General features: G+C 39.1%; 1 protein-coding gene across 37 annotated transcripts in view; it reads left to right on the forward strand.

The window, feature by feature from the left end:
- adgrl2a (adhesion G protein-coupled receptor L2a) overlaps nt 1–27,258 on the forward strand; it is a 136,183-nt gene that overhangs the window by 76,815 nt on the left and 32,110 nt on the right. For 29 of the 37 annotated variants that reach the window (XR_010900836.1, XR_010900837.1, XM_067432208.1 and 26 more), the window contains exons 4-9: nt 5,621–5,730; nt 12,959–12,973; nt 14,130–14,930; nt 22,549–22,842; nt 23,637–23,740; nt 24,256–24,441. Coding sequence is in view for 35 of the 37 variants with exons in the window: in XM_067432208.1 (XP_067288309.1) it covers nt 5,621–5,730; nt 12,959–12,973; nt 14,130–14,930; nt 22,549–22,842; nt 23,637–23,740; nt 24,256–24,441 (1,510 nt within the window). In the remaining 2 variants the exon portion in view is untranslated. The remainder of the gene's footprint in view (nt 1–5,620; nt 5,731–12,958; nt 12,974–14,129; nt 14,931–22,548; nt 22,843–23,636; nt 23,741–24,255; nt 24,442–27,258) is intronic. The other 8 variants (XM_067432198.1, XM_067432200.1, XM_067432182.1 and 5 more) reach the window with 1 other exon arrangement.

Genomic DNA, 27,258 nt, shown 5'->3' on the forward strand with positions numbered 1-27,258 from the left:
GTTCCATATTTCTGGCCGGTGGTGGAATATTGTGCCCCCCGCCTGAGACAGAAGGTCCCTCCTCAGAGAGACCTGCCCTGGGAGACCCACAAGCAGAGCTACGATATCCGAGAACCATGCTCAAGTCAGCCAACAAGGAGCTACCAGAAGAAGACTGACTAATTGTTGCCGGAATCTCTCCAGGACCCCGGGGAGCAGGGCGATAGGGGGAAATGCATACAGATGCAGCCTTGGCCACGTCTGTACCATGGCGTCCAACCCCAGCAGGGCTGGATGTATGAGGGAGAACCACAGTGGACAGTGGGACGTCTCTCGAGACGCGAACAGATCCACTTCCACTGGGCCGAACCTCTTGCATATCAACTCCACCACCTCCGGGTGGAGCCGCCATTCCCTGGGCCTCAGCCCCTGCCTTGACAGTATGTCTGCCCCCTGATTTTGTATTCCTGGGATGTAAATTGCCCTGAGGGATAACAATTTATCTTGTGCCCAGAGCAGGATGAGATGCGCCAGTCTGCAGAGAGGGCGCGACCTCAACCCCCCTTGACAGTTCAGATACGCCACGACTGCCATATTGTCCGTGCTGACCAGAATGTGGTGCCCGCGGAGATCCGGGAAAAAACTCCTCAGAGCTTTGTAGACCGCCATCTCTAGACAATTTATGTGCCAGGAGGAATGACGGTCCTCCCACGCACCTCTCGCAAAGCGGCCTTCCATGACCGCGCCCCAACCAGTGAGGGATGCATCTGTTGAAACGGTCTTCCGGCAACATGATGCTCCCAGCACTTGTCCCTGGGACAGAAACCAGACTTTCTTCCATATGACTAGAGCCCGAAGGCATTTGCGCGTTACTCTGATCATACGAAACTGGAGGGACCTCATGTGCAACAGGCTGAAGGGAATAACGTTGGACGCTGCTGCTAGGTGCCCTAACACACTCTGAAAGTGTTTCACAGTGATATTCTGGCCTAGCTTTATTCCTGAGACTCTCGCCAGAGTGGTCTCGACTCGCGCGGGGGATAATTGATAATCTACTAAGGGAATCAGCCTCTCGAGGCCGACCTCGCATGTTATTAGAACCTCGTTCCCAGCTCCCTGATGCGGAACCCCGGCAGGGAGCAGCTGGCAACGTTTTTCAGTGTGTGGGGACAAGTGCTGTCCCATCGCAGGTCTTTTTCGAGATGATTGGGACAACTTGCCCATGGGAAAACGATGTGGCCCGAAGCGTCACTGACGGCGGGATTACCACATCGTTTTCCCAAGAGCACCGCACGGAATGCAACCTCGGTTGCCCCCTTAGTGAGAAGGACGTTCCTCAGATCACCCTTCGGCCTTGAAGACTGCTGTTGAAAGCGCTGCCTTTGTTGCCAGGCACCCGGAGGAGGGGCTCTAAAAGCGACGCTCTCTTTTTGTACCTGCCGGTGCGAGGAGCTGGTTGACGGCAGAGGCTGCCCACTTGGGACAGCCTTCCTCTTAGAACGCTGAGGGAAGAATTGTCGGAAAGCTGCCAACTGTTTTTTCGCCTCCTGAAATCTGTCGAAGACGGTGTTAATGGCGTCGCCGAACAGACCCAAAGGCGAAATCTGGGAATCCAAGAGAAAGGTTTTGTCCTTCTCTTTCATCCTCGACAGATTGAGCCAGAGATGCCTCGCCACACTCACCATAGAAGCCATGGAGCGGCCGATGGCACGGGCCGTCTCCTTGGTGATGCGGAGAGACAAATCGGCAGCTTTCCGGAGCTCTAAAATATCCTCCGGAGAGGGACCCTCTCCCTCATCTAGGAGTGGAGTATGGTTACACGAGCGGAGTATGGTTTATTCCAGGACCTGCACAACTCATTGTGCAGGACTGGAAAAAACGGTAAGCCCAGGCGAGGTGCTGGAGCCCAGCGAGAAAGAAAGTGATCATCCAGCCTACATGGTGGCTGGATCTCCTGCATTTCTTGTGGCCAATCGATGTTTAATTTGGCCACTGCACGGGTCAGCACCTCAAACAGCTCCTCATTGACGGGTGGATGAAGTGGCGACACAATATTGTCACCACCCGCCTCAATGTGGAACTCGTTTAGTTCCTCAGAACCAGAGAAAACGAGCATCGGACCGCCCCCCCTATGGGAAGAAGCCGCAGCGCGGGCTTCCACACGGGGAGGGAGATCATCTGAACTGTCAGCAGATGATTGAGAAAGTGCCTCAGCAGTCTCAATCTCCGCTGACAAATCCAGCTGTGAACCCCATGATCTGCGACGCCGAGTAGCCTCGGCGGTCGTGGGTCCAGAACCACAGGGTTCACGGGGCTGACCGCCGTCACTGAAAACGGCCAGCCACGAGCGAAGCACTTTAAGCATCAGCTTCTCACAATGCTCACAAGTGGCTCCCTCGAGAGCCGTTGTGGAATGCTGAATGCCCAGACAAAGCACACACAACGAATGTGTGTCCGCACCCGACATGAAACGGGGGCATGGAGGCACACATTGTCTAAACTCGCTTCTTTTGGTCGCCATAATGATATATATTTATATATAGTGGACAAAGCGTTATGCTGAAAAACGATAACTGACGCTACTATGCGCCAGCCTTCCCTTTATAGCTTCCGGGTATGCCGTCACATGTACGTCATGACGTAACACCAATCAGGATTGGATAGTTTTATTCATACTTCAGATGCGTTGATGCTTAGGGAGCATCCCCAAATTCGTTGTTTCGACGCAGTGCGAAGTTCCCTCGATATAGGGAACTAGAGTTATTTTTGGGGGAAAAAAACGACATTTAAGGCTTTAAAACCATTTTGTTTTTAAACTGAACCGTAATAAACTGTAATTGGTTAGCAGATTTAGCCAGTGGACAGCATAGATGCAGACCTCAGGAACAACGTGACACAGATTGATGGACAATACTGTCGCTAGTTTTCCAGCAAACTCGCTGTACACTGTGTCTGTGAGCCATGAGATCATTTCTGCACTTTATCTTTTATTGATGTGCTTAATTTTAGTTCCTAGAACCCACATAAAGCACCTTCTGCATGACTTCCTGTTAAACAGGCAGTGGAGGGATGGTTAGTTCATTCTGAGTGAAATGGCATATAGGGAAAATGAATCCATCATAGGTACAATCAGCCTGGCCTCAGGAGGGATTCATACAGATGTATAACTCATGTGCTGGCAGGTATGAACACTCATAGATGAGGCTGTTTATCTTTGTCGTTGGGTTGAAAAGGGCCACTTTGGCATCTATCCGCTCCGCTAATTCCTGCCGTCTTTTATCTGGTTCCTGCTCTGGGCCACCATCCGTCCGTCCATCAGCTGTGTCAGCAGGGTCGCTCTTGGCTTGATGCGATCCACGAGAGCAGATATTGTATTCACAGCTGCCTGATATAGAAATGTTCAGGGTTAAGCTTTATTAACAGCATTTGTATAGCACAGAAAATAATTTAGTTCTACTTGTTCACACAGATCTGTGAAAATTACTAAAAATGCTGTATTATGCATGCCAGGCCAGCAGTTGGTGATGATATTTTGTAAAGAAACAAATATTTTAACAATCTGAGGGCATGGTCTTAAGCACACAGCACAAGTGCACTTAGAGCATGTCCAAATCCAATTTTGCTAGTTTAACGATGGGAAACATGGTCGGTGCATGGGTATGTTTTGATAGTAACGTCTCATCTCCCATTCCCTTTCACCCTTTTCCTGCCAAACACAGAATTTTCCATTATTTGTGAGAAAACACTTCCCGCCAATCACAGAATTTTCTGGATTTCCGTATTTTCACTGTTAGACACTAAGGGACGCTATTACGCATCTTCTGAATGAGTACTGAATCTCCTGATCAAAACACACGTGAGGAAGCAGTAAAACAAGTGATCATATGTAAGCAAATGCATTTGTAATATAACGTAATCATCAACATTAAACATCATATAAATCAAAACGATCTAATGTTACTGAATGAAATGTGGACCCAGGACGAGCTGCAGGACGTGGTTTTGATGGACTCGATCTACTCCATCTGTGTTTGAGCATCGCTCTGAATCTGATCTGGATACAGTCTCAGAAAAAATTTGATTCTCTCAGGTTTTTGTTCAAAATGTTACTTTTTTTATGAAACTTATTCAAGTGTTGATAAAAAAGCAATGCATGAAGCTAGAGTAAAACAATTTTTTTTTTATTTCCTTTTTTTTTTAAAGAAGAGGATCAGCTCTTTCTTTTGATATATTGCATACTCAAATAACCATAAAACAAAATATTCAATGGCCATTTTTATGAAACATGTCCAAAACCCTGGTGGTGGCTGGCACATTTTTTTTTTAAAAACGCTGGCAGGTTAAAAGCCAGTTGTGCTGGCACCATTGAGGATTGCTATTTACATGGCGGAATATACGAGTTGAAAGACTAAATGCTTCTCCAGAGAGGAATCCTTTTATTGCACAAAGTGCATTGTGGACCCGTCTATAGCCGCATATTAACACGCTCTTTAAATAACAAAAAAAACAAACAAAAGAAAAAAACACTTTCCCATTGATTTTAGGTTTTATTTGGCTAATGGCGCAGTCTATTTGAGCTGTCTCAAAATAGCAACGCTCCAACAATGTGCCTTAACACACCTAGTTTTCAGACCATAAATAGGCTCAATGCATTTTGTATTTAAGAAAATTGACGCAGGACCATAGACTGTAAAAAATATGGACGTAGTGTACGTGACGTCACCCATAGGACCCTGAAGAGCATAAAGTATAGACATGATGGCACGAGCTTATCACTAATAGATAATAGAAAATGGGCAACGGGGCGGAACGTGGGCATTGCTGAGATGAATCCATGACCAACAGGCAGTGGATAAATGTCTATCTACCTGTCAATCAAAGTGGCCATGACCTTAATTAAGCAAAACTTTAAGGCTTTATATAATGTAAACGAATGAGTTAGTAAACTCACAGTTGTCATGAAGGGCAAAACTAGCTGTATTGACCAAAACCACAATTTGTACCAGACTATAAACATGTTTTTTCTGCTGTAAATTTGGGCATCTTAACATGGGACTCAATGAGATTCTGCTCCCTTCTGGAGCCTGTCCCTAGTGGCCAGTCAGGGAATTGCAGCTTAAGTTACTTCCATATTGGCTTCAACAGAAACTGGGTGAGGTTGTTGCTTGTGCAGGACCTAAAAATTATAACTCAGGTCGGGCTGTAACCAGCAAACACTTGCGTCGTGCCGTATTGCGCCATGTGTATGAGAGGGCCCTACGCGCCTATTGACTAAATGCACATGACATAACCGTTTTCACAAATTCACGTTTTTTTAGTTTACACAAAGATGACCAGTGATGAACAGTGTGATTTTCAAAAACTTGCACTTTGAACCCTGTGTGTAAGTGAATGGCCAAAATGCATACAAAATATGTTTTGTTTCTAGTTGAAAAAGGTGTAATATAAGCACCCCAATTAGAAATAAACAAAATGATGCAGAAATTATTTGAAATTTAAATGTTCTCTTGTAATTAACATGAGACCACAAATTCTTTTGGTAGAGAAAAATCCAGAATATTTATTTAAACTCTGGTGCAAATTGTTTTATTTTGTGTTTCACGCATCTGATTTCTTTTTGTCTTTCTCTTGCTCCATTCAGGTGTAACAACAGAACGCAGTGCATCGTCATCACTGGACCAGATGTTTTTCCTGACCCCTGCCCAGGAACGTATAAGTACCTTGAAGTCCAGTATGAATGTGTTCCCTACAGTAAGTATGAGCTGTTTTAAAAATAAATAAATAAATAAAAAAGTGTATATTTATATATATTGTCTGTATGTAAGACTAAAGCTATTTTATGGTTGTGGCTTTTAAATGTATTTCTCCAGCATCCAGGATTTTTATCCTTGATAATACAGTGCTTATAAAACATGTACAGTAGGCACTTTTACAGCATTTGGGGACTGACAGAGACCTTTTCTTGTCAAAAGTAAACACACACACACACCAAAATCCCCCTCTTTAAAAAGACACACATAGATAATCACTCGCATAGCCAATTTGTTTTTTTGAAGTCGGTGTTAAATAGAACACTTGTGAGTAGTTAAGTGGTTTCAGTTGATTGTAGTATGAATACAGCTTTATCTAGAAGGCCCAACTTCTGGTGAGTCATTATTGCAGAGATTTCACACTCCAAGCAGTGAAAGTGAAATGTAATTGAAAAGCACAAGGCAGGGGATGGATACAAAAAAAAGTCCAAGTCATTGAATATCCCTTGGAGTACAGTTAAATCAACAATTAAGAAATGGAAAGAGTATAGCACAGCTGTAAATCTATCTATACCGTCCTCAAAAACTGAGTGACCGTGCAAGTCTGGTGAGAGAGACCACCAAGAGACCAATGATTTACAAGCTCCAGTGGCTGAGATTGGAGACTGTGCATACAACAACTGTTGCCTGGGTGCTTCTTCAGTCACAGCTTTATGAGAGAGTGCCAAATATAAAGCTACTGTTGGTAAAAAAAGAAGTCATATGACATCTTGGCTGCAAGGCATGTGGTCTCAAAACAGGTGGAATAAGCGTATGTGGTCTGTTGAGGCAATAATTACTCAATTTTGAATGAGCAAATATTCATTAAAATTAACTGTATTATATTAAATTGGTAATATATGTGTTTACCAATTTGTAGAAATGTAATGGCACTTTGACATGGAAGTACTACTACTACTAGTAGTACAATTATTACTACTACTACTACTACTACTACTACTACTACTAATACTACTACTACTACTACTACTACTAATAATAATAATAATAATAATAATAATAATAATAATAATAATAATAATAATAATAATAATAATAATAATAATAATATGCAGTCAAGCTCAAAATTATTCACGCACCTAATGGGTTCAGGACACTATAGTTAATTAATATGAGTGAGGATAGAAAAATAAAACCCAAATATTTTTCATACAATGACTACCGGTAATTTTTAAAAAATTAACCAAAAAAGATTCAGACACTTTCGACCTGACTATGTTTTGCTTAAGTGTTTTTTTTTTCTTTAATTGCTAATGTGATCTTTTACACCACAGACTGAACAAAATTAAGCATTGCTTGGTAATTGCTTGACCTAAATTGGTATTATATCATTGTCCTTAAATTTAACAGCTGACAGCTGATTGGTTGATCGTAATCCATTACTCATCAAAGTTATCTGACATTATAAAGATGAATTTATTCGGACACAGTTTAATATTTTATTACAGTTTTATAAACTATAACTGTATAATGTGATAACATTTTGAAGGTGTCTGAATACATTTTGGTTTGACTGTAAGTACGAATATGTATAATACTATTTATTCGTATGCATTTATATATGCAAAACATTTATAGGCACTGTATTTTCAATATCAGTGTTTGCAAGGCTGCATAATTGTATGCAGTGATTTTATGACTGATCGCATTTTTGCACAGCATGTTCTTATCATTCGTCTTGCATTTATTTAATGTAAAGACATGCATTCCGACTGGTCTTTTTGTCTCCTTGCTATTTAACCATATATAGCTGCTTTTACAGACAGTGTCTTTGAAAATAACAGTGCACACTGTGTCATGAAAACAGCAAAGTGTCTTTGATGCAGGATTTCATTTGCACCAAATCTAAGCTTAAAACCTAAAACACTATTCGTTTGCTGCCTTGCAAGCACTACTATTTCCTTTAGGTGAGAAATTGTTATTCATGATTTCTTGGGATGCTGTTTTTAGTGTTTGATTTGTACCTTGTACAGTGGATTAGGTGTGATTGTAGCGCACAGGGCTTGGTACAAAATGCTTTTTACTGCCTTGTTTAAATTGGACAAAAAGTCAAATGTAAGCAGTTAAATGTAAACCGTTTCAATGTGCTTTTCTCCCTTTGAAAAGTTACTTTTTAGCTGTCTGTATTCTATCAAGAACATCACAGAAATACATGAAAGCAAAGCAACATTCTCTGACGTCCAGTCGTATAATCGCTTGGAGACAGAGCAGCATGATTTCTTCTGCTTTAAACTGATTTGGCCAAGCAAAGACACGCACTAGTTTTATGCCAAGTAATAAACAGGCAGAGATATTTTACGTTAGTGCTTGATCATTGTGTTGTGCTTGTAAGAAACCACAACTATACGACTGTCAGAAAAGACAAATGACTGCACACGGATCTAACATGAGCAAACTCCAAACAAACGCCTCACTTCTATTCTCAGATTTCCCATTACATTAAGAGTATGGATTGTTTTGCTCCATTAAACAATTAGATAGTCATATTATTCTCTGATTGAATTGTCTCGTCTTCTCAGAGAATGTTTCCAGAGACTTCACATACCAGACGGGGTCCTCTGCTGCGCATTTCCCACCAAGATCCCAAAATAACAAAGGCCCGCTGGATTTTAGTGCTTATTATTCGTTCAGTCTGTGTCCGTGTATGGGTTATTGAAGTCAAAATCTCACATAAAAAAATTGAAAGCTGTTGTTTCATAAAGTGTCATGTCTTTCAGCTTTTCTCCAGGAATATCTGTGATTGTTCACCTTTTCTTTGCGGATACAAGCACCTTCACAAAATGCGTTTTTGTCTTAATGTCTTAATGTTTTTACATTACCTCCTCTAGGCATTTCCAGGCGGTCCGGAACAGTTTTATTTACTAATCACAGTTTGACTCCCTAGGACGGCAGAGCCCTCATGTCACCCTCAGGCTGCTGAAAGCTGTTTTTGACTTGAAGTTATTTTCTTATTTGGGCTTGTTTGGATGCAACAGTGGAATGTTTATGATATTCTTCTGCTGATGCTATCTCAGAGAACAGGATTTGTCCCAGTATTAAGTGTACTGCATACTCTGTGATCCAGCCAAATTGCATTGGCTGACTAAACTATAAATGATTTGCCTCACAGATGGATGTTGCAATTTTTTTTTTCTTCTTCCTGTTTTGTTTTCTCCACATTAGTTGTAACCTACCTCATTAGTAACCCAGAACTATAAGTACTAACTTAGTTTTTATTTATTTATTTATTTATTTATTTATTTATTTATTTATTTATTTATTTATTTATTTATTTATCTATCTATCTATCTATCTATCTATCTATCTATCTATCTATCTATCTATCTATCTATCTATCTATCTATCTATCTATCTATCTATCTATCTATCTATCTATCTATCTATCTATCTATCTATCTATCTATCTATCTATCTATCTATCTATCTATCTATCTATCTATCTATCTATCTATCTATCTATCTATCTATAATCAAGTTTTTTTTCTTTCTTTATTTTCCTTTTTTTTTTTGTAGCTATAATCAACATAACCTATAACTTACTGTGTGGATTCAAACTGCATTATCTGATGTAAAAATGTCCATAATCTATATTCATCCTAGAATCAAATGTACAAATATAATTTCCATTAGGATATTATTTTCATGACAATTAAGGACATTTTCCAACCAAAAATATTATAACTGTAATGCATCCGGATGGAAGTGTTTTCTTTACAATTTGTATTATATCAATGGTGATTCTAATCAGTGCTATAATATAAATTGTATTACAGTTTTTCTTCATTAAATCACCATAAATTAAAGGCAGCACAAATATACTACCAAACCTACTATACAACTCTTTGCATACAGATACGTTGCAAAAAAATAAATAAACAAAATAAAATTATATATATATATATATATATATATATATATATATATATATATATATATATATATATATATATATATATATATATATATATATATATATATATATATATATATATATATATATTTTTTTTTTTTTTTTTTTTTTGATTAATCACATTTATATTAATCACACACATATTAATCATGATACATTTTTCCCCAGCACTAATTTAGGGTCCTACAATCAAATATATTTTATTTTCTTCAAAATATATTTTGTTATATATATTCTTTGGTCTTTGTTCTGAACAGGTTTTCATTCAAATTCTAAATAGAGCTCCTGTACAAAATCGTGACTTCAATAAAAAGAACACCACGCTCAGTGTCTCATGGACACTGTGGCCAGAGAATGGACACCATTAGAAGATCGATTATAATAATACAAGAAGGAAATCTGAGAAATGTAGCTTTAGATTGTCGGAAATGTTCACGGTTTGGGTTATTTAACATGCTGCTGAGGATGGCCTTCATGAGATAAAACTCTTGAAGACTGTCAGGATTATGTTTGTATGTCTGTCTGCATTCTGTCTCTCTGTCTGTCTTTATCTGGTGCTATGGAAAAATTCAGAAGGACAGTGTATTGGCCCGCACAAAACCGTGACCTGATTGGTCTTACTAGAATTATATCTCTCGATTAGCAAATTAGCTGTTCGGAAATTAAATGTGCACGTACGCATGCACGCACACACACACACGTTTGTTTTTGTGACATATGGTGACATTCCATAGGAGTAATGGTTTTTATACTGTGCAAAACGTATTTTCTATCCCCTTACACTGCCCCTGCCCCTAAACCTACCCATCACAGGAAACATTCTGCATTTTTACTTTCTAAAAAAAAAATGATCCTGTATGATTTATAAGCATTTTGAAAAGTGGGGACATGGTCCTCATATTTCCTCATATTTCACCCTCTCCTTGTAATACCTATGTCATACCCATGCAGTTATACACATTTGTGTCCTCATATGTTACAAAACATGCCCCCCCCCCCCCACACACACACACACACACACACATGCGCACACACGCACAAACGCACGCACACATGCACACACACACACACACACACACACACACACACACACACACACACACACACACACACACACACACACACACACACACACACACACACACACACACACACACACACACACATTATTTAAAACAAGCATTACTGTCTTTTCAGCCAAAAAGATAAAAGAAATCTAAATTAGCAGTAGATTTGTTATAGAAAATTATGTTTAAGAAAATTATTATCCAAAAAAAAGTTGTCTGTGAAATTTGGAACTTGCACGGCACTGTTATTAAGGAAAACAGTCAGAAAAATCAAACATTTAAATTGTATAATTACAAATAATAAAAATTGCACTTGTAAATTACAGATAATACATTCCTTGTTTACACATGCTCATGTTTTTCCAAACCCATATGAAAAGTTGTCATATGAAAAGTACATCTTTGAAGAATATTCTGTCCACTCCTTTCAATATTATGAAGTAAAAATGCTTTTAAACTCTGATACGACAATGAACCGCCATAAAAAATAGTGAAAGTGGTTCATGTGTGCTTTATTCAGTCATTTGATAGATTTGTAAAGACAGACCCTTTTAAAGTATCACGCAAAGCTGATGCACATCCTAATTGCATAAATAAGAGTGATATTGTATGAAATAATATTTTTTAAACATTCTCAGTATGTGTTCCACAAAATAAAGTCTTATGTATTTAGAATGACATGAGGGTGAGAGGAAATGGTTCAAATTTGGATGCATTTCATCAGGAAAAGTGCCTTTTTATGTGCAGTTTACTTAATAATGTTATGTTAAATTTATCAATCAATCAACTTTATTTATTTAGCACTTTTACAATCGCGATTGTGTCAAAGCAGCTTCACAGTGTCAAACAGGACAATATTGCAACAAAATTAGATTTGGCTGTACAGTCGTTCTGGAGAAAACAGTGATGTTATCAGCTTATTTTAATTTATCATATAGCGACAATGTTGGCAGATCAGTATTATAGTTTATAGAATTAAATAAAAAAATGTATAAAAGTGAATTATGTAAGGTGAACACATTTATCAATTTCGTTTACCTTTAAAGCTTTTAAATAACAACAATCATATTTTTAGAAATAAAATGCAAAAAATAACTAATTGGACGAGCTCAAATTTAATTGAGAGCAGGGATTCCATCCAAATGAATTTGTGTAGAAGTGCCCACAGCCTAAACACAGGCACCACTCTTCTGCATATAATAATAACCACAAAATTACAGAAACTCCTCAATGTCCAACATAACTGAACATTAAACACTAACATTAACTAACAACATTTCACTACTAAAAAGCATAAAATAACACTTCAATCCCTGAATTTACTCTCATAACGCAGTCCCTTGCAAAGCATGCTGAGAACTACAGATCCACTGCCCCGTTAGTTGTGTCAGCACAAATGTAGTTTTAACACAAATTAAGTAAATTTCAGTTTTAAATATAATAGGTTTATTGAACACAATTAAATGAAGTTGAGACAGAATCAGGTATGTTTAAGTAAAGTGGACAGAATTTAAATCTGTCATATCTATGAAGGAACTGAAATTTTTTTTTGGAGTTATTAAAAAGCAGCAGCCCACCCATCACCCGCTGCCACGCTAATGTGGCCGAAGGGAAATTTTAAATATGGCCTAAAGTATGGCTATATTTGACAAACTTTGTGTTGGAAATCAAAACAGCATAGTGCCATACCGGTCTCTTCAAATGTTCATAAAAAGCATTGAAAGGCTGTCAAGAACTCTTTGCTTGGAGAGGATCTGTAAAGTTGAGGAACATCTTTATTTTTTTCTGGTTTTGAATTTCCCTCGAGCGCAACTTGCCATCTGTCCACCTGGAATTCAGATTTCCCTGGTCGATGTCCCTGACTTCTTATGAAAATCTATACGCCGCTATCTAGAATTCAGCCCATGTATTTCCCTGCAGCTTTCCCTCGACAACAGCAGATTGATTCGTCTTCAATGCCACATACGCTGTCCTTTTGTACTGTGACAGAACACCCTTTAACCTGCCTCTCTCTCATGTTGAAGGTGTCTAACTGCATTCTCTTCCTCCTCTGACAGCTGTAGCTCTGTGCATAATGCCCGTAACCTCATGACATGTTAACTGCATGTGATCATGGACATGATGGTTAATTCATTTTAATCTCTTTTTCCCCCTTGCACTCCTTTCATTCTCTCTTCCAACGCTTAAAATAGAAGTGGAGCAAAAAGGTAAATCACTGACACAATCAGCTCCTTGTTTTTCTTTCTTTAATATATATATATATACATTTATATATATTTTTTTGTGGTTGTAAAACCTTCCTGTGCCCACTCTTGCTGTTCTGATAGCAGGCAGTAGCAGAAAGGGTCTTGTATTGTAGTAAAGGTCAGTGCACGAGCTGCAATCGGAGGGAAGCTTTAAAAGAAAATGATAAAGCACAAGTTAAATGTTAGCAGTAATGCCGAGGGTACAAATGCCTCATTTCCCCCTCTTCTTCGCTTCCCCCACACTCTTTTTATTGCCTGTTCGAACCCCAGTCCCAATCCACGCTCCCAGCATGCTCTGGTAACAGGTTTACTCTAGACTTACACTGCCTCTACTGTTTCTCTCTTTTCCTTTCTCTTTTCCCCTCCTTCTCTCTCTCTCTCTCTCTCTCTCTCTCTCTCTCTCTCTCTCTCTCTCTCTCTCTCTCTCTCTCTCTCTCTCTCTCTCTCTCTCTCTCTCTCTCTCTCTCTCTCTCTCTCTCTCTCTCTCTCTCTCTCTCTCTCTCTCTCTCTCTCTCTCTCTCTCTCTCTCTCTCTCTCTCTCTCTCTCTCTCCTCTCACTTTACCCTTTATGATTATTATGTCTTTGTTAAGAAGAAAGGAAATTCTTAATGCTGTAAAATGATTGCAACATTAGGCCCATAGGAAAGATGTAAACTGTGGAAAAACTTTTCTCAGGACACATACTGCCTGTATGCTGCTCTTCTCTGCGTCTTTCTCAAGCCTTATTTAGTTGTCTGCTTTTATTTGCAGGGCAGATTTGTCGTATTCCTTCCTTTTTTTTTTCCTTTGTGTTTGGTTGTGGTTTGATTTCTCCATCACTCCCCTTCAGTATGTCCGAGCAGCAGTGAGCCGAAACTGTTTGCTTACGAACACATAAAAACTGTTTTTGCTTCCGTTTAAGCTTCAATAACCTTCAGATGCAGATTCTTCGCACCTTTTACTGCTTGTGAATGTGGGTAGCTGTTAGACTTCTTAGTGTGTGTGTTTCTGCCTTCACCGACTATCCAGTTATCAGAGTGATGTAGAGTCAGACGGCACTTTGCCCTCTGCTTTCAACTAGCGTGATATGTGTTCGCTTACGTCTGACTGTTTTCTGCTCTGTTCTTCCCATCACTAGTTTTTGTTTGTCCCGGAACTCTGAAAGCGGTTGGAGATCCGTCGTTTCTGTACGAGGCGGAGCAACAAGCGGGGTCGTGGTGCAAAGACCCCCTCCAGGCAGGAGACAAGGTTTATTTCATGCCCTGGACCCCTTACAGAACAGATACGCTTATTGAGTACAACTCGCTCGACGACTTTCAAAACTCCCGACAGACCACGACATATAAACTCCCCCATCGGGTCGACGGCACAGGATTTGTTGTGTATGATGGCGCAGTGTTTTTTAACAAGGAAAGGACTCGTAACATTGTCAAATTTGACCTTCGGACCAGAATTAAAAGTGGGGAGGCGATTATAAATAACGCAAATTATCATGACACCTCACCTTACAAGTGGGGCGGGAAGACAGACATCGACTTGGCTGTAGATGAAAACGGTCTTTGGGTGATCTACGCCACCGAGCAGAACAACGGTATGATGGTGATCAGTCAGCTCAACCCCTACACCCTTCGCTTTGAGGCGACCTGGGAGACCACCTACGACAAGCGATCAGCCTCCAACGCTTTCATGATCTGCGGGGTTCTGTACGTCGTCCGATCCACCTATGAAGATAACGAGAGCGAGGTAAGCAAGAGCCTGATCGACTACATGTACAACACCAAGCTGAACCGAGGCGAATACGTCGACATCCACTTCCCCAACCAGTACCAGTACATCGCCGCTGTGGAATACAACCCCAGAGACAACCAGCTGTATGTGTGGAATAATTTCTACATCCTGCGGTACAATCTGATGTTTGGACCACCTGATCCAGCTCACGGTAAGCCCCATCTTGAATCCGTCTAGCCACACACACTCACAGTCCCTCTGGATATCTGTTTAAGTGGTCATGAGATTTCCGCCACTGAGTTGGTATTCCTTTGGCACCCGAGTCGGTGTGTCAAATGTCACGGATGACTGATTTTTAATTTCAGATTTAATATGTGCTTGATGTATTCCGGAAACCTTTCTCGAGTGCAAGCAACATCTCAGAGTGAAGTGGTGGGTCTCAGCAGTAAACAACATCATAGGCGTTGTTAGCATATAATAAGAGACGCGTCCCTTGAGGTTTCAAAAGACAGAGCCATCCCTCCCCAGTGTTTAGACTCTTGGGGCTAAACTCCCTCCCACTGTCCCACTGAGAAGCGTACCGCTTCTCTCATTGGTAGAGGGATACCTGTCTGGACAGGTACGTCGGCAGCCTTGCGGCAACAGTGGCTCTCCCCCAATAGAGTGGATCTCGTTCCCTAACCACCTCAAAACAAACAACTTACACTTTTGCTAGAAGGCCTCTCAATGCTGAGAGATGGCTCTCCGTTGAGACCGGATCAGTCCCAAAGGTCACGTCAGCATAGCCTGTTTTTAATTTAGCTGTCAAGAGCTGGGATAAGATGGCCATACTATGTGTCAGATCATCTTTACATTGAAAAAATAATAACCGTAATTACCATAATCCCAGCTCAGTCTAGAGGCAGAGACTCTTGCGTTACTCCAGAAAGACTTGGCTAAGCATAGAGGTCAAACAACTTTACACAGATTACTGGGGCTTAAGAATTTAAAATATGAGTGTCTTTCTTCAGCTGAGACCCAGCGGTGTCTACCTTACTGATGAATCTGCTCGTGCAGACACAGAACACAGTAACTGTGCCCTGGACCATTGGGAAACTGTACCCATAATAAGTGTACTTTGAATAAAGTATTTTAGATAAAAGCATCAGCTAAATGTCAATATAGTAGTTAGCTAGCCTCAAACAATTTGATGCTTGTAGCATCCATAAGAACATAAAAGGTGCATTTTTAAACATCAGTCATGTGTGTTTCTGGTTTGAACTGACAAAATTTGAAGGCAGAATCACATGTATTCTCTACAGAGAAAGCATTCCCAGAATGCAATGCACAATAAAAGAATTCAGTGGAAAAAATAAATCCAGGATAATAGATTTTGTGACATAAATGTTATTTATAAATTATTATAAATTATAAATATGCCTACACTAAGAAAAGTTGTCTAAATTTACTGTTAATATGAAGCAATTTTCTGTATTGATTTTTTCAGGCGTTTACCCGTATTTTGAATTATGTATTGCAATGTTGCATTGTGGTTTAGGTTTAAAGAACGGTGTATATTTCATTAATTATTGAGAAACAGTTATATAAAAAAGGTGTATAAAGACACTTTTCTCAATATTTTTAAGTGCTATGCTTTTGTATGCGTTATTGCAATAGCTTTTTATTGCAATCTATTGCAATTCGATACTTCCATGTGCCTCGCATGAGGAATGCTATTTTTTCCCTCGCAAATTGTTCACTTATGAAGTTCCATTTCAGTTAAAACTCTGCTTCAAAATGTGTATATGTAGACTGTATGTTGGAACAGACCCAAAACACCTCTTCGAAGGCTGTGTATAACATTCATAATCATATTACTAACTGCACTACCACTATCCTGTATCAGACTTATTTTTGAGATCAGGATAGAATCATCTGAGTCAATAGTATATGCTAGCAGCTTTACTTTAGCCTAAAGCATTTGCTAGCACTGAATTAAAACCCTTGAACAAATTCATCCCTGCACAAGCAAGCAATTAAGTAAGAAATATCAACCCAATATCACTTCAGATGCAAAGTATTAGGGCTTAAATATAAAATTCATTGACTCTTTCTCTAGGGTGTTACTTCGAAGAGTTCGAATCTTTCATTAAGGAAATGTTATCACATTGTTACCACAATGTATCCACTTGTGGTTCGCACTTATACGATGTGGCTGATTGAATATGCCCGTGTATGTTCTGCCTCTCTTTTAGCCGCCTGCAAAGGAAGTAATTAGCTCTACAATCAGAGCTGATGAAGGACAAAAACATGCTAATTTCACTAGCATTAGCTCCTGTGCTGTACGCGAGTTGAATGATACCCCCTCCCCCCATCCCCACTTGAATCTAATCTGCCATCATTTGTATACTGATGTGTTTTCTCTATTTTAGATGTGGTGATTATCTCATCATCTCAATAATCAGCTCACTCACACAGCCGTCAAAGTTGTGCTCTGTGGAGTTGATGTTTGCTCCACTTTACTTTGATAGCTGTGAAATTACCTTGATTTTGTCGCACTGGTACAACGAATGCAAGACATGATAAGGCCTCTCATTTATTGGAGGAAACCCTCCCCTTTAAGTTAGAGGGCAATATAAGATCCTCCTTCTCGGGGTTGAAGTGATTATGAGATTAATTGTCAGGCTATTTAGGGCAAATCACATTTCTGGCCTACAGTCATGCAAAGCCAGACTTTTGACATTTGGAATACAGTCAAGTTCTGGTTTGTTCTAGCCAAGAACTGGCAACTTTGAATGACAACGCGACATAGACTCATTGGAGAAACTTTCTTCCGGCTACATTTCTGCGCAAAATATGTACCAAATACCAATACATACATATTGCTGCAGTTTCCAACATAAATGAACACTAGAGGCAGTAAGACAGCAAGCACACGTTTAATCCCTTTCATACAAAATTACAGGGGCAGATTATGGATTAATAAAGATTTATATTCACACAGCTTCTTGCAAAAAAATATGACCTAAATCACTTTTTTTTTATCATAGTGCATGATTTTGGAGATAATATCACATAACCAGCTCCATATGCTTGGCTTTTCGGAAATACTAAGCTTGCTCGGTAACTGCTACGGAATTGTACTTCCGAAGGAGAGCAGTTGCGGACTTATATGCCACACTGTAAAAACAATTCAGGTCTCCAATTTAAAAAAAAAATTCTAGTGACTGATCACATCTAAATTTTTCAGTTGGCCAAATTGATTTTCAATTTCAGTCTTTGAGCTCAAAGACTTCTAGAAACAAGCATGCCATAGTTGCTTCAGCAATAGCGTTTTCATGTCACATTTGCTTTTATTAACATTATCGGGTAGGTTTAGGGTTTAGCCAAGATGTACATTACTTTCAAACTCGATGGGGCATTAACCTTTTAGCCCCACTCACCAGACATTTTAATTCAGAACTAATACATATAAACTTTTGCCTGATTCACTTTCATCTGTATCTGATAAAACTGAACACACTTTTAGCATGGACATTTCACTTTGAAACTGAAGCAAAACATTCAGCACAATGGGCCCTATAGTATATGTGGCGCCAGGTTCAAAGCGAAGTGTTTTTTGCTAGCTTCAGCCCAACGCAGTTATCATTTTAACACCACGTTTAAATAGCAAATGCATTTGCACCCATTTGTGAGCCCATGGGTGTGCTGGTCTGAAAATGGGGGTTTTCAGGCACATTGTTGGCAAGTTGCTATTTTGAGGAACTGAAAATGACTGAGCCATTGACTTTAGACTAGGTTTTTGCTGGTCAATGGCACAGTCGCTTTCAATATTTTTATTATAATTTTTTTTTTTTAATTAAAGAGCGCGTTGGTATTATGCGCCTATATAGGCGGGTAAACAATGCACGTACACTCTGCTTATTACACACAGGGACATGCAGCAGCACACAAACATTTTTTAAATATGATAAATTATAGGATTAAAATTTAAAATGATTGTGTACATAAATATAACAATGCCTACATGTCATAATGGATATTCATTGCATGTATCAGAATTAGCCTACACCTATTTGCAGTAATGACGCAGGCATCATTGGAAAAACACCCAAAACACAATCATTACTCATTAAGAGAATAGGGACAACCCTTTTAGACCATACGTTCTGTATAGATACAGCTTCATTTGAAACAATTAACACCGCTATAATAGATCAAGTTGAAAAAAAAAAAAATTATAATAATACTGCAGACTGTTCAGAAAACTGAAAATGATATCAAATGTATAACAGGTCAGATTATACCATAATAATCAATAATACATATTTATTTAATTCAGAAAAAAAAAATCTGTTCTGCTTGTGTACAGTATACCTATTTGCTTGAAATACTCCAATATCACATCTGTATCTACTTCGATGACTGCGGAAATCAGTATCAACTGGTTTATTTGTTTGCCGCTGATACTGCTTGGCTTAATTAGAGTTGTTCATGTAGAAATTAAACGCTTTAATTTTGTTTAGACTGCAACAATCGCATTTTTTCTGGCTGTAAATACAGTCAGGTTTTTTTGCTCTTCGCTTAAAGGGGATCTGTGCTTCTCTCGTCCTTTAAATCCCGACTCATTTCTTCTGATACAGAACAGTACATCCCAGCCACGTTTTTACTTCTTCAACAAATATAGACTAACATTTTGTTGAATGACCACTGAAAAAAAAAGAAGTTTAACCTTCTGGAAAATGTTGGTCATCAATCTCAGGAAATCAAGCAAATCATTTAATTTTCTTTTTATGGTCTGTGAAATTTGCAATTGCAATTTTGCTTTCTGGTAATAAATATAAAATATAAATATGAAATGTATAACATAATATGTATTTGTTGAATGTATACCACACACCTGCCAGAATACTTGATTGGTTGCTTGTTTGCTGGCTTGATAGATTGTTCCTTCATGTGGAATGCAGGCATAACATATTAGTGTGATATCTCATAAATATCCTAAATAGCATCATATGCGCCATTTGTTGAAAGAGAAAATGATTAAAACCAGCAGCATATTCATACTGGAGTCATCTTTTATAATGGGGAATCATCTTGATGTGAAAGAGACAGACAGCATTTATATTTGCCATCTGAATCGGGGTGGAAAACACACATTACGCTGCTTGCCACTTAATCTCATTTTTGCTCATCATTAATGGAATTAGTTTGACACTGATTGTGATAATTGCCATGTGATATTACACTGCTGATGGTTAGCGAAATTTATGCAGAGCCTGCTCTGCTCCAGCCTGCAAAAATACTGTTTTGTGTTCAGAAGACCACTAATGGATTTGGCTTTATTTAGTCTCACTTCTGCTTCCAATTGGAGAGATTGCTCTGTGGCCTCTATTTTTGCTAAAGACCTTCCTTGAATTACAAATTGTTACTTCTGCTACCACTGCTGCAATATCTATTAGATGCCAATTTCCACCTTGCGTGCTTCACCTTCTTTTGCCACCCCCCAACACACACACACACACACATTTAGCCCCGCCCCAGATAATGGAACTTAGTCCCTCCCCCATGTAAATCTCATTAGCCCCTCCCCATGCCCAGCATATCTTTATTGAGCCCCCTTTTTTGGAGTACTCACACTCAAAGTAATACATTTACAATGGAAGCTGTCTCCATTTAGTCAGGTGTGTGTATTTTCTAAATGTACCTACATTTTTAGGGCTGTTCAACAATACCTGTGAGGTTTAATAAACATAGAAATGTCAAATTTTGGGGTTTAAAAAAATAAATATTATTTTTCAAGTTACTGGAAATTCCCCATCATACTATGTACCATGTAATAGTAATACTAGAAACAATATCACTGCAACTTAATTTAAATATTAAGTCAGAAAAATGTTCTCTGTTGCGAAGGTAATATTTCTTCTTTTTTGACATTGAACTGAAGGTTCCTTTGAGCTTAATGCGAGTCGGACACATTTTCATTACAGCACTGCAGACGTACTTATCTTAAGAGAAACTGCCTTTGTTACAGCAAAAAGAAAATTAATACCTCTACCCATAAATCAAATTTCAAAGGTGTTCTGTGAAATAATAACAGACACCTAGGTGCTACAAGACAGCAGACTAAGTATTCATTTACCGCCTGCATGTTCAGTGTTGAAGGACACAGCACAAACCACACTGAAATGAAATCTGAAGCACAAGGACAATAGTGTCAAAGTTTGAAAACACATCTTTCACAAAAGGGACATTGTACTAGATGTTTATTTATTTATTTATTTTCTCCCAAGCATACAATTTTATGGTAATACTACTGTTTCTAGACCAATTACATGACATGTGCCATAATACCATGGTATTCTTTGGAGTACCTTGAAAACGCCAAGGTACATGAATATGTTAGTCATTCAGTACTTTGAAATATAGCACAGTACTTTGTGTCAAAGTTCCATCAGATATCTAAAGACACATATAAAGAATCTAAAATACTTTATTGAACAGTACTTTCAATAGCGTAATGAAGTGAGATAATCTGATGTTTCATGCTTTTAAGCATTCATGCATTTATATATATATATATATATATATATATATATATATATATATATATATATATATATATATATATATATATATATATATATATAATAATAATGCATATAGCTGGGAATTATTTTTGAATGGACACTTTTGCCTGATCATTTGGTAAAGTCAATATGAAAAACAGCTGACTGTTTGCTTTCTTAACACACATTTCTATACACAAATCATCAGTACACATTATTCCGCCTGAATGACTTTGCTTTCTTGGCTCACGTAACATAAGCATGTTACCTAATAGACAAATAGTTAGTTAAGCAATATTTAGGCCACATATATAGTAAAATGGGTTGTGAATGTGGTTTCCTGTTGACTTCCCCTCATCTGTGGTTTAATTCTGGAACATTGAGCTAAAGCTTGTATTGTAGGCATCCTGACAAACAGCCAGAATCTGGACTGAAAAGCCAATAATAGCACACCAGTCATGCCAACCGTGTCAAAACTCACACACATGGGTGAAAACCATAAAGATCGGGGTCTGCAGGTAAAGACGTTGCAGCTGTTTTTGCTCAGTTTTGATCTGAACCAGAGCTCTGGCTGGTCAGTTGACACTAATTCACAGTAGGTCACGTCTAACCTCAAAAAGAAAGCCTTTTCTTTCACTCGATCGGCCTTTTCTCTCTCACAAACATACATGGAGATTCTCTCAAACCCATACCGTGCTAAAATCTCTCACACTTCTATGGGCCAGTTCATCATTGGGTTTCTTGTCAGCTACACGCTGTCGTTCAAAGAATCTGGTTAGCCGGTGAAAGCAGCGGGTGAGGTTCAGAGATTTTTTGGGTCCTTGAAAAGGAAGGACCAATGCAAACTGCAGAGAATTTTGAGTTATCTGGGACTCAAGCCCTTTTACTCAAGTATGAATGTCTTTCTGGTTATCATTATGTAACTTTCTAGGCAGGAAAAACGTAATTACATTTTTGAAGTGTGGCCAGCAAACTTTGCTCAGGTTTACGCTGATATGTGTACCATGTTTTTCTTGCCTGTGGCATTACATTAGTCATATATTAAGATTATGAAATATAGAGACAGGAACAAAGAAAAAGAGGGTGAGAGAAAATGTATATTCAAACAACTATGCGATTCAGCTCTTAATAAGCTCTTGAGCTTGAAGGTCTTGTAGGCAAGCTGAATATTTTATTTCATAGTCATTCTCTTTTATTAAGCACTTTGCAGTGAGACTTATATCTCAGAGTAAAAAATAAATAAATAAATGAACTCTTTTGACCCCTTATTCTCTTTTCTAGCACCACCCATCTCAGAGGCATCCATAACACCAAAGTTACTTAAACCAACAACCACTACAACAACCACAACTCAGCCGAGAGGTCAGGTGACTACTGTTACCACCACAGGGACCAGGGCTGTTAATAAGACACCCAAATCACCAGCTGTACTTCCTCAAACCACCACACCACCCTCACTGGAGTCTTTCCCTCCACCTGAGCGCTTCTGTGAGAGCGTAGAGCTTAGGGACATACTGTGGCCGCAGACGCAGAGGGGCATGCTGGTGGAACGACCCTGCCCCAAAGGAACTCGAGGTGGGTGAACATACCTGTTGAAGTGTAACACACTGCAGCTTCCAACTTGGGGCTCTTTGAATATCTATCAGTCACACACAAGTTATTTTGGTATGCGTTTGCCCTGTAGACAAAGAGAAATGTGTCTTTTCTCTTGGGATCAACTTCATCAACATTTTAATAAAGCAATAAATCCATGAGAGGCCAAGCGTTTCAGTGATTTCACCACATTGAAGCATCTTCTTAACGAAGATGTTTACTAATCCAATAATAATATAATTTAAAATGATGTACATTCAGTTGATCCTTGTTGGCAACTTGGCAACAAAACATAAAGATCAAACAATGCTGTATTAGAATTTGGACAATGTTATATTTTTGTCTGGCTATCACCAGACCAAGCTCAATTTAAAATTTAACATTGGTCTGGGGAGTCTGCTCTGTATTTTCTACTGCACAAGAGGCGTGATCAACGACCATTATTTGAATACAAAATTGGATAGTCCTTCAACCAATCAGACCACAAGAGGCGTGATCAATGGGTAACGACCTATCTTCTCTATCTGTCATCGTGTTAAACCCACCCATAGCATGCAAGGTGGATAAGCCAGTCTGTGATTGGTTCCCGCAAAAGTGTAACAGAACCAGTAGAAATGAATGTACAGGTTTCCAGACTGAGTTGCCAGGCAAAATCAAATCGCCGGCAGATCAGGCTGGGTTTACCTAGTCTAATGTATATTGTTATTACATACAAAAGACTAATATTACCAATGCAGCTAATAATAATGATGATGATGATGTCCTTATTTAAACAGGCACTGCCTCCTACCTATGTGTTCTATCCACTGGGACCTGGAACCCAAAAGGCCCAGATCTGAGCAACTGTACATCCCACTGGGTGAATCAAGTCGCTCAAAAGGTTTGTAGTTCCAGAATATATCTGTCCTTGCAGAACGAAGAGCAAAAATGTGCCTGTTTTTAGAGCCTAATGTCATAAAAATAAAATACTCTCCAGTGCCATATTTTGGAGCACATTCTTTCTGTTATCACTTGTTAAGACAAAGACTCACAGACTTCAAACATCCAATAGGGATCCTACAGATTAATCTGGTGCACTTTTCAGTGTGTGCTTTTGTGTTAATGTGAGATGCTGCCTGTAAATAGATTGGATGTGCACAATGGGGATGCCAAACTTCGTACAGTACACCCACAAAAATGAACTAAAGTAGCAGAAATGCCTTAGCCATTGAAACCCAGGAAGTGTTTCCAAATGCTCTTCCAAAGTGTTACCAGTTTCTAATGATAGCTGTAACTGCTCGTGGGGGCTGTTGCTGAATCAGCATGATGATGTCATAATGGGAGTCAAGAGCCTCGTAGATACAAAATGATATTTTTCAGAGCCATGCTGTGAGGTTAATTTGTGTAATCTCTCAGATCCGGAGTGGGGAAAATGCAGCCAACCTGGCGAACGAGCTGGCCAAACATACCAAAGGAGCCATTTTTGCCGGTGACATTAGCTCTACCATGAGGCTCATGGAGCAGCTGGTGGATATTCTAGATGCTCAGTTACAGGAACTGCGACCCAGCGAGAAAGACTCCACCGGCCGCAGCTTCAATAAGGTATTAACAGGATTTCATTTTCAACATGATTCTTTTAATAAGCAGCAGCATGCCTTGGTCTCTTTCAGAGGCACTTTGCTTAAAGGACACTTGACTGTTAAACAGCATCAAACTCATTGTGTTACACCCCATTGTGCTTTTAGAGAATTCAAAATAGAATAAATGCACAGACCGAAGCGAATCACTTCAAATTGCGTGCTATCCATCCTAAAAATTATGTGCAATTAGAAGCAGTGTGTTTCAAATCACAGGGCATGCCTGGTTGATGTACTTTGTCTGGTAATATAACTCTGGCAGGCTACTTTTTAAGGTTGAAATGATAAAAAATAAATAAAGATTAAGAAATTATGAATATTTAGGATATACATTTAGATGCAAATATAAAAGGTACACGACAAAGGCGGCATGTGGTTTCACGGCACAATTATATAACATGGTAATATGTCCCAATATTAGTGCACTGCCTTACTGCACACTCGTACTTTCACATCACCAGAATTGTGCATATGGTAGTGCATTTTACAAGTATGCAAATTTGAATGCAGCCACAGTAACTTTCTGAAAATAGGTCACAAGAAAAGGAATGAAGCCAGTTATCGGTGTACAAAATCTATGCGTTGCATTCAAAATGTAAGATCGCTTTATGTTCTTAACAGCATACCAGCCCTTCTGGTTACATCCTGCTGTAATGAAACATTTACTTCAATCATAAGTGATAATCTTTGGGGCAGATATTCAAATATTCATAACATGTGCTTTAAAGATATATGGCTCTATTTAGCATGGCTGCTGAGCTTATATTTAATAAAAATAATTTGGTGGGATTGAACATTTGTTTGAATGTTATTTTTGGCATAATTTACTCATGATATACAGATATTTGTCTAAAAAAGAGATTTATATCCTTCCCTTGAACCAAACTTTCAATAAATACATTGTACAAGTAATACATGTGAATCATCTTAAGGGACATGGCATGATTACATTTAGGCTTTTATTCACATATAAACATTGATCAGTGGACATAAATAGAACACATTAAATATGACCAACGGCAGCTCAACATGCTTTATGGGGTGAAAAAACCTATTGGTTTTTGAGCATCAGACATATGTTTTAGCTTAAGTTAATTCTATTTTAATGTGATATATGTATTTCAAATATAGCGTACACTTCATATATGTGCGCTGATCAATGCTTATATGTGGATAAAAGCATATATTTAATTTGTTTATCATTTATTTATTTAGTGATTGTTTCTTTATAAAGCCTGGAATAAACTGTTTTGACTTATTTTTTTTTTTATTTTTTTTAAGTCATGTCTTTATGAGCATCTTAAACACTTATACATAAAATAAAACCTCCAAGTTTTACGACTTAAAGGGATAGGTCTCCCCAAAATGAAAATTCTGTCATCAATTACTCACCCTCATGTCGGTTCAAAACTTAAGACACAACTGTTTCCCTTTCGAAGTGGAACTCTACACCGTGTCTGATCAGATGCTATGGGGAATGCCATCAGAGTGACCGGTGTCTGAAGCACATGTTTAAACACAACTATTTTAATGGCCGACGATAGTCCATGACATCACTACCGGTGCGCCTGTGAGTATAAGAGGGCACCTGCTATGTACGTCATTCAAATTTGTTTGTCTTCAGGAGCCTTTTGTTTGTGTCCGCGCTTGTGAAGGCAATTATTATGGATGTTTAATCAGGCAAGTGGTTGCATGAGCCTCAGAAATGTATGCATCTCTCACATTTCTCAGTTAGTGTCTCAAAGGATCTTCTGGATCAGAATGTTCTGTCTCTTGAATTTTCTGATCAAATGGATATAATATTGCTGGCACCGTCCAGCCAGGAGGTGGCTGAGGAGAGTTAGGATATCGCTGACAGTGAGCCCTCCCAGCCTACCAGCCCCGCATACGAAGTGCAAAAGGCAGTAAGTTGGCTTGGCTTACACAACGAGTGCTTCCTGCCAGGCCTTAAGCGCCCTCTTTTGCTGAGGTGGAGAGATTGTGGAAGAAACCATACTCAGCTCGCAATTATCCCTTTCAGCATTCAAATTCTGTGAGCAAGGATATGTCAAGATGCCTCCCATTGAAGAGACACTTGTGAGCTATCTCTCTCAGAGTGATAAATCTTCTTTGAAATCCCAACCCTGCCATGTAAGCCGTTATGTACCACCTCACGTTTGAACGGCAGGGTGTATGCAGCAGCAGGTCAGCCTTACACATGATGGCCATATTACATCCGCACTAGGTGGATCTGCTCTAAGATTTGGATCAGGGGCAGGGATTTCTCCTGAGGTGGTTGCAGAACTGTGGCACACCACATACCTGGCTCTCTGGGGGACTAAGCAAACAGCCACTGCAATTGGCAATTCAATGGCTGTAGTGGTAGCCATGGAGATACATCTGTGGTTGAATATGGCAGACGTCAAGGAGTTAGAGATGGCCTTTCTCCTTAATGCCTCGTTTTCACATTCAGAGCTTTCCGGCATGTCTGTAGGAGACAGTAGTCTGGAAACTAAGGCTAGGGTGTGGTCGGTAGCCCTTGGGAAATTCATCCTGCACAGGTCCAAATCTTAGAGACCTGGTCACAGTCTGAGGACTGAAGCAGGGCCAGACAAAACTGAATCATTGAAGATAAATAAAATCTTTCCAATTTCCCTTTATTCTTTGTTCTGTACCTAACCGTGGCCTTTGCTAATTGTCTTAGTACAGGGTATACAAGGTCCTAGATGAGTATGGTGAGTGTTGAAGCAGCCTCCCAAAAAATGTGTCTTTTAAGTAGGTCAGCTTCTTTATGCTTCCTTTA

Source organism: Pseudorasbora parva, chromosome 22 (assembly GCF_024679245.1).
Source record: "Pseudorasbora parva isolate DD20220531a chromosome 22, ASM2467924v1, whole genome shotgun sequence".
Taxonomy (NCBI): Eukaryota; Metazoa; Chordata; class Actinopteri; order Cypriniformes; family Gobionidae; genus Pseudorasbora; species Pseudorasbora parva.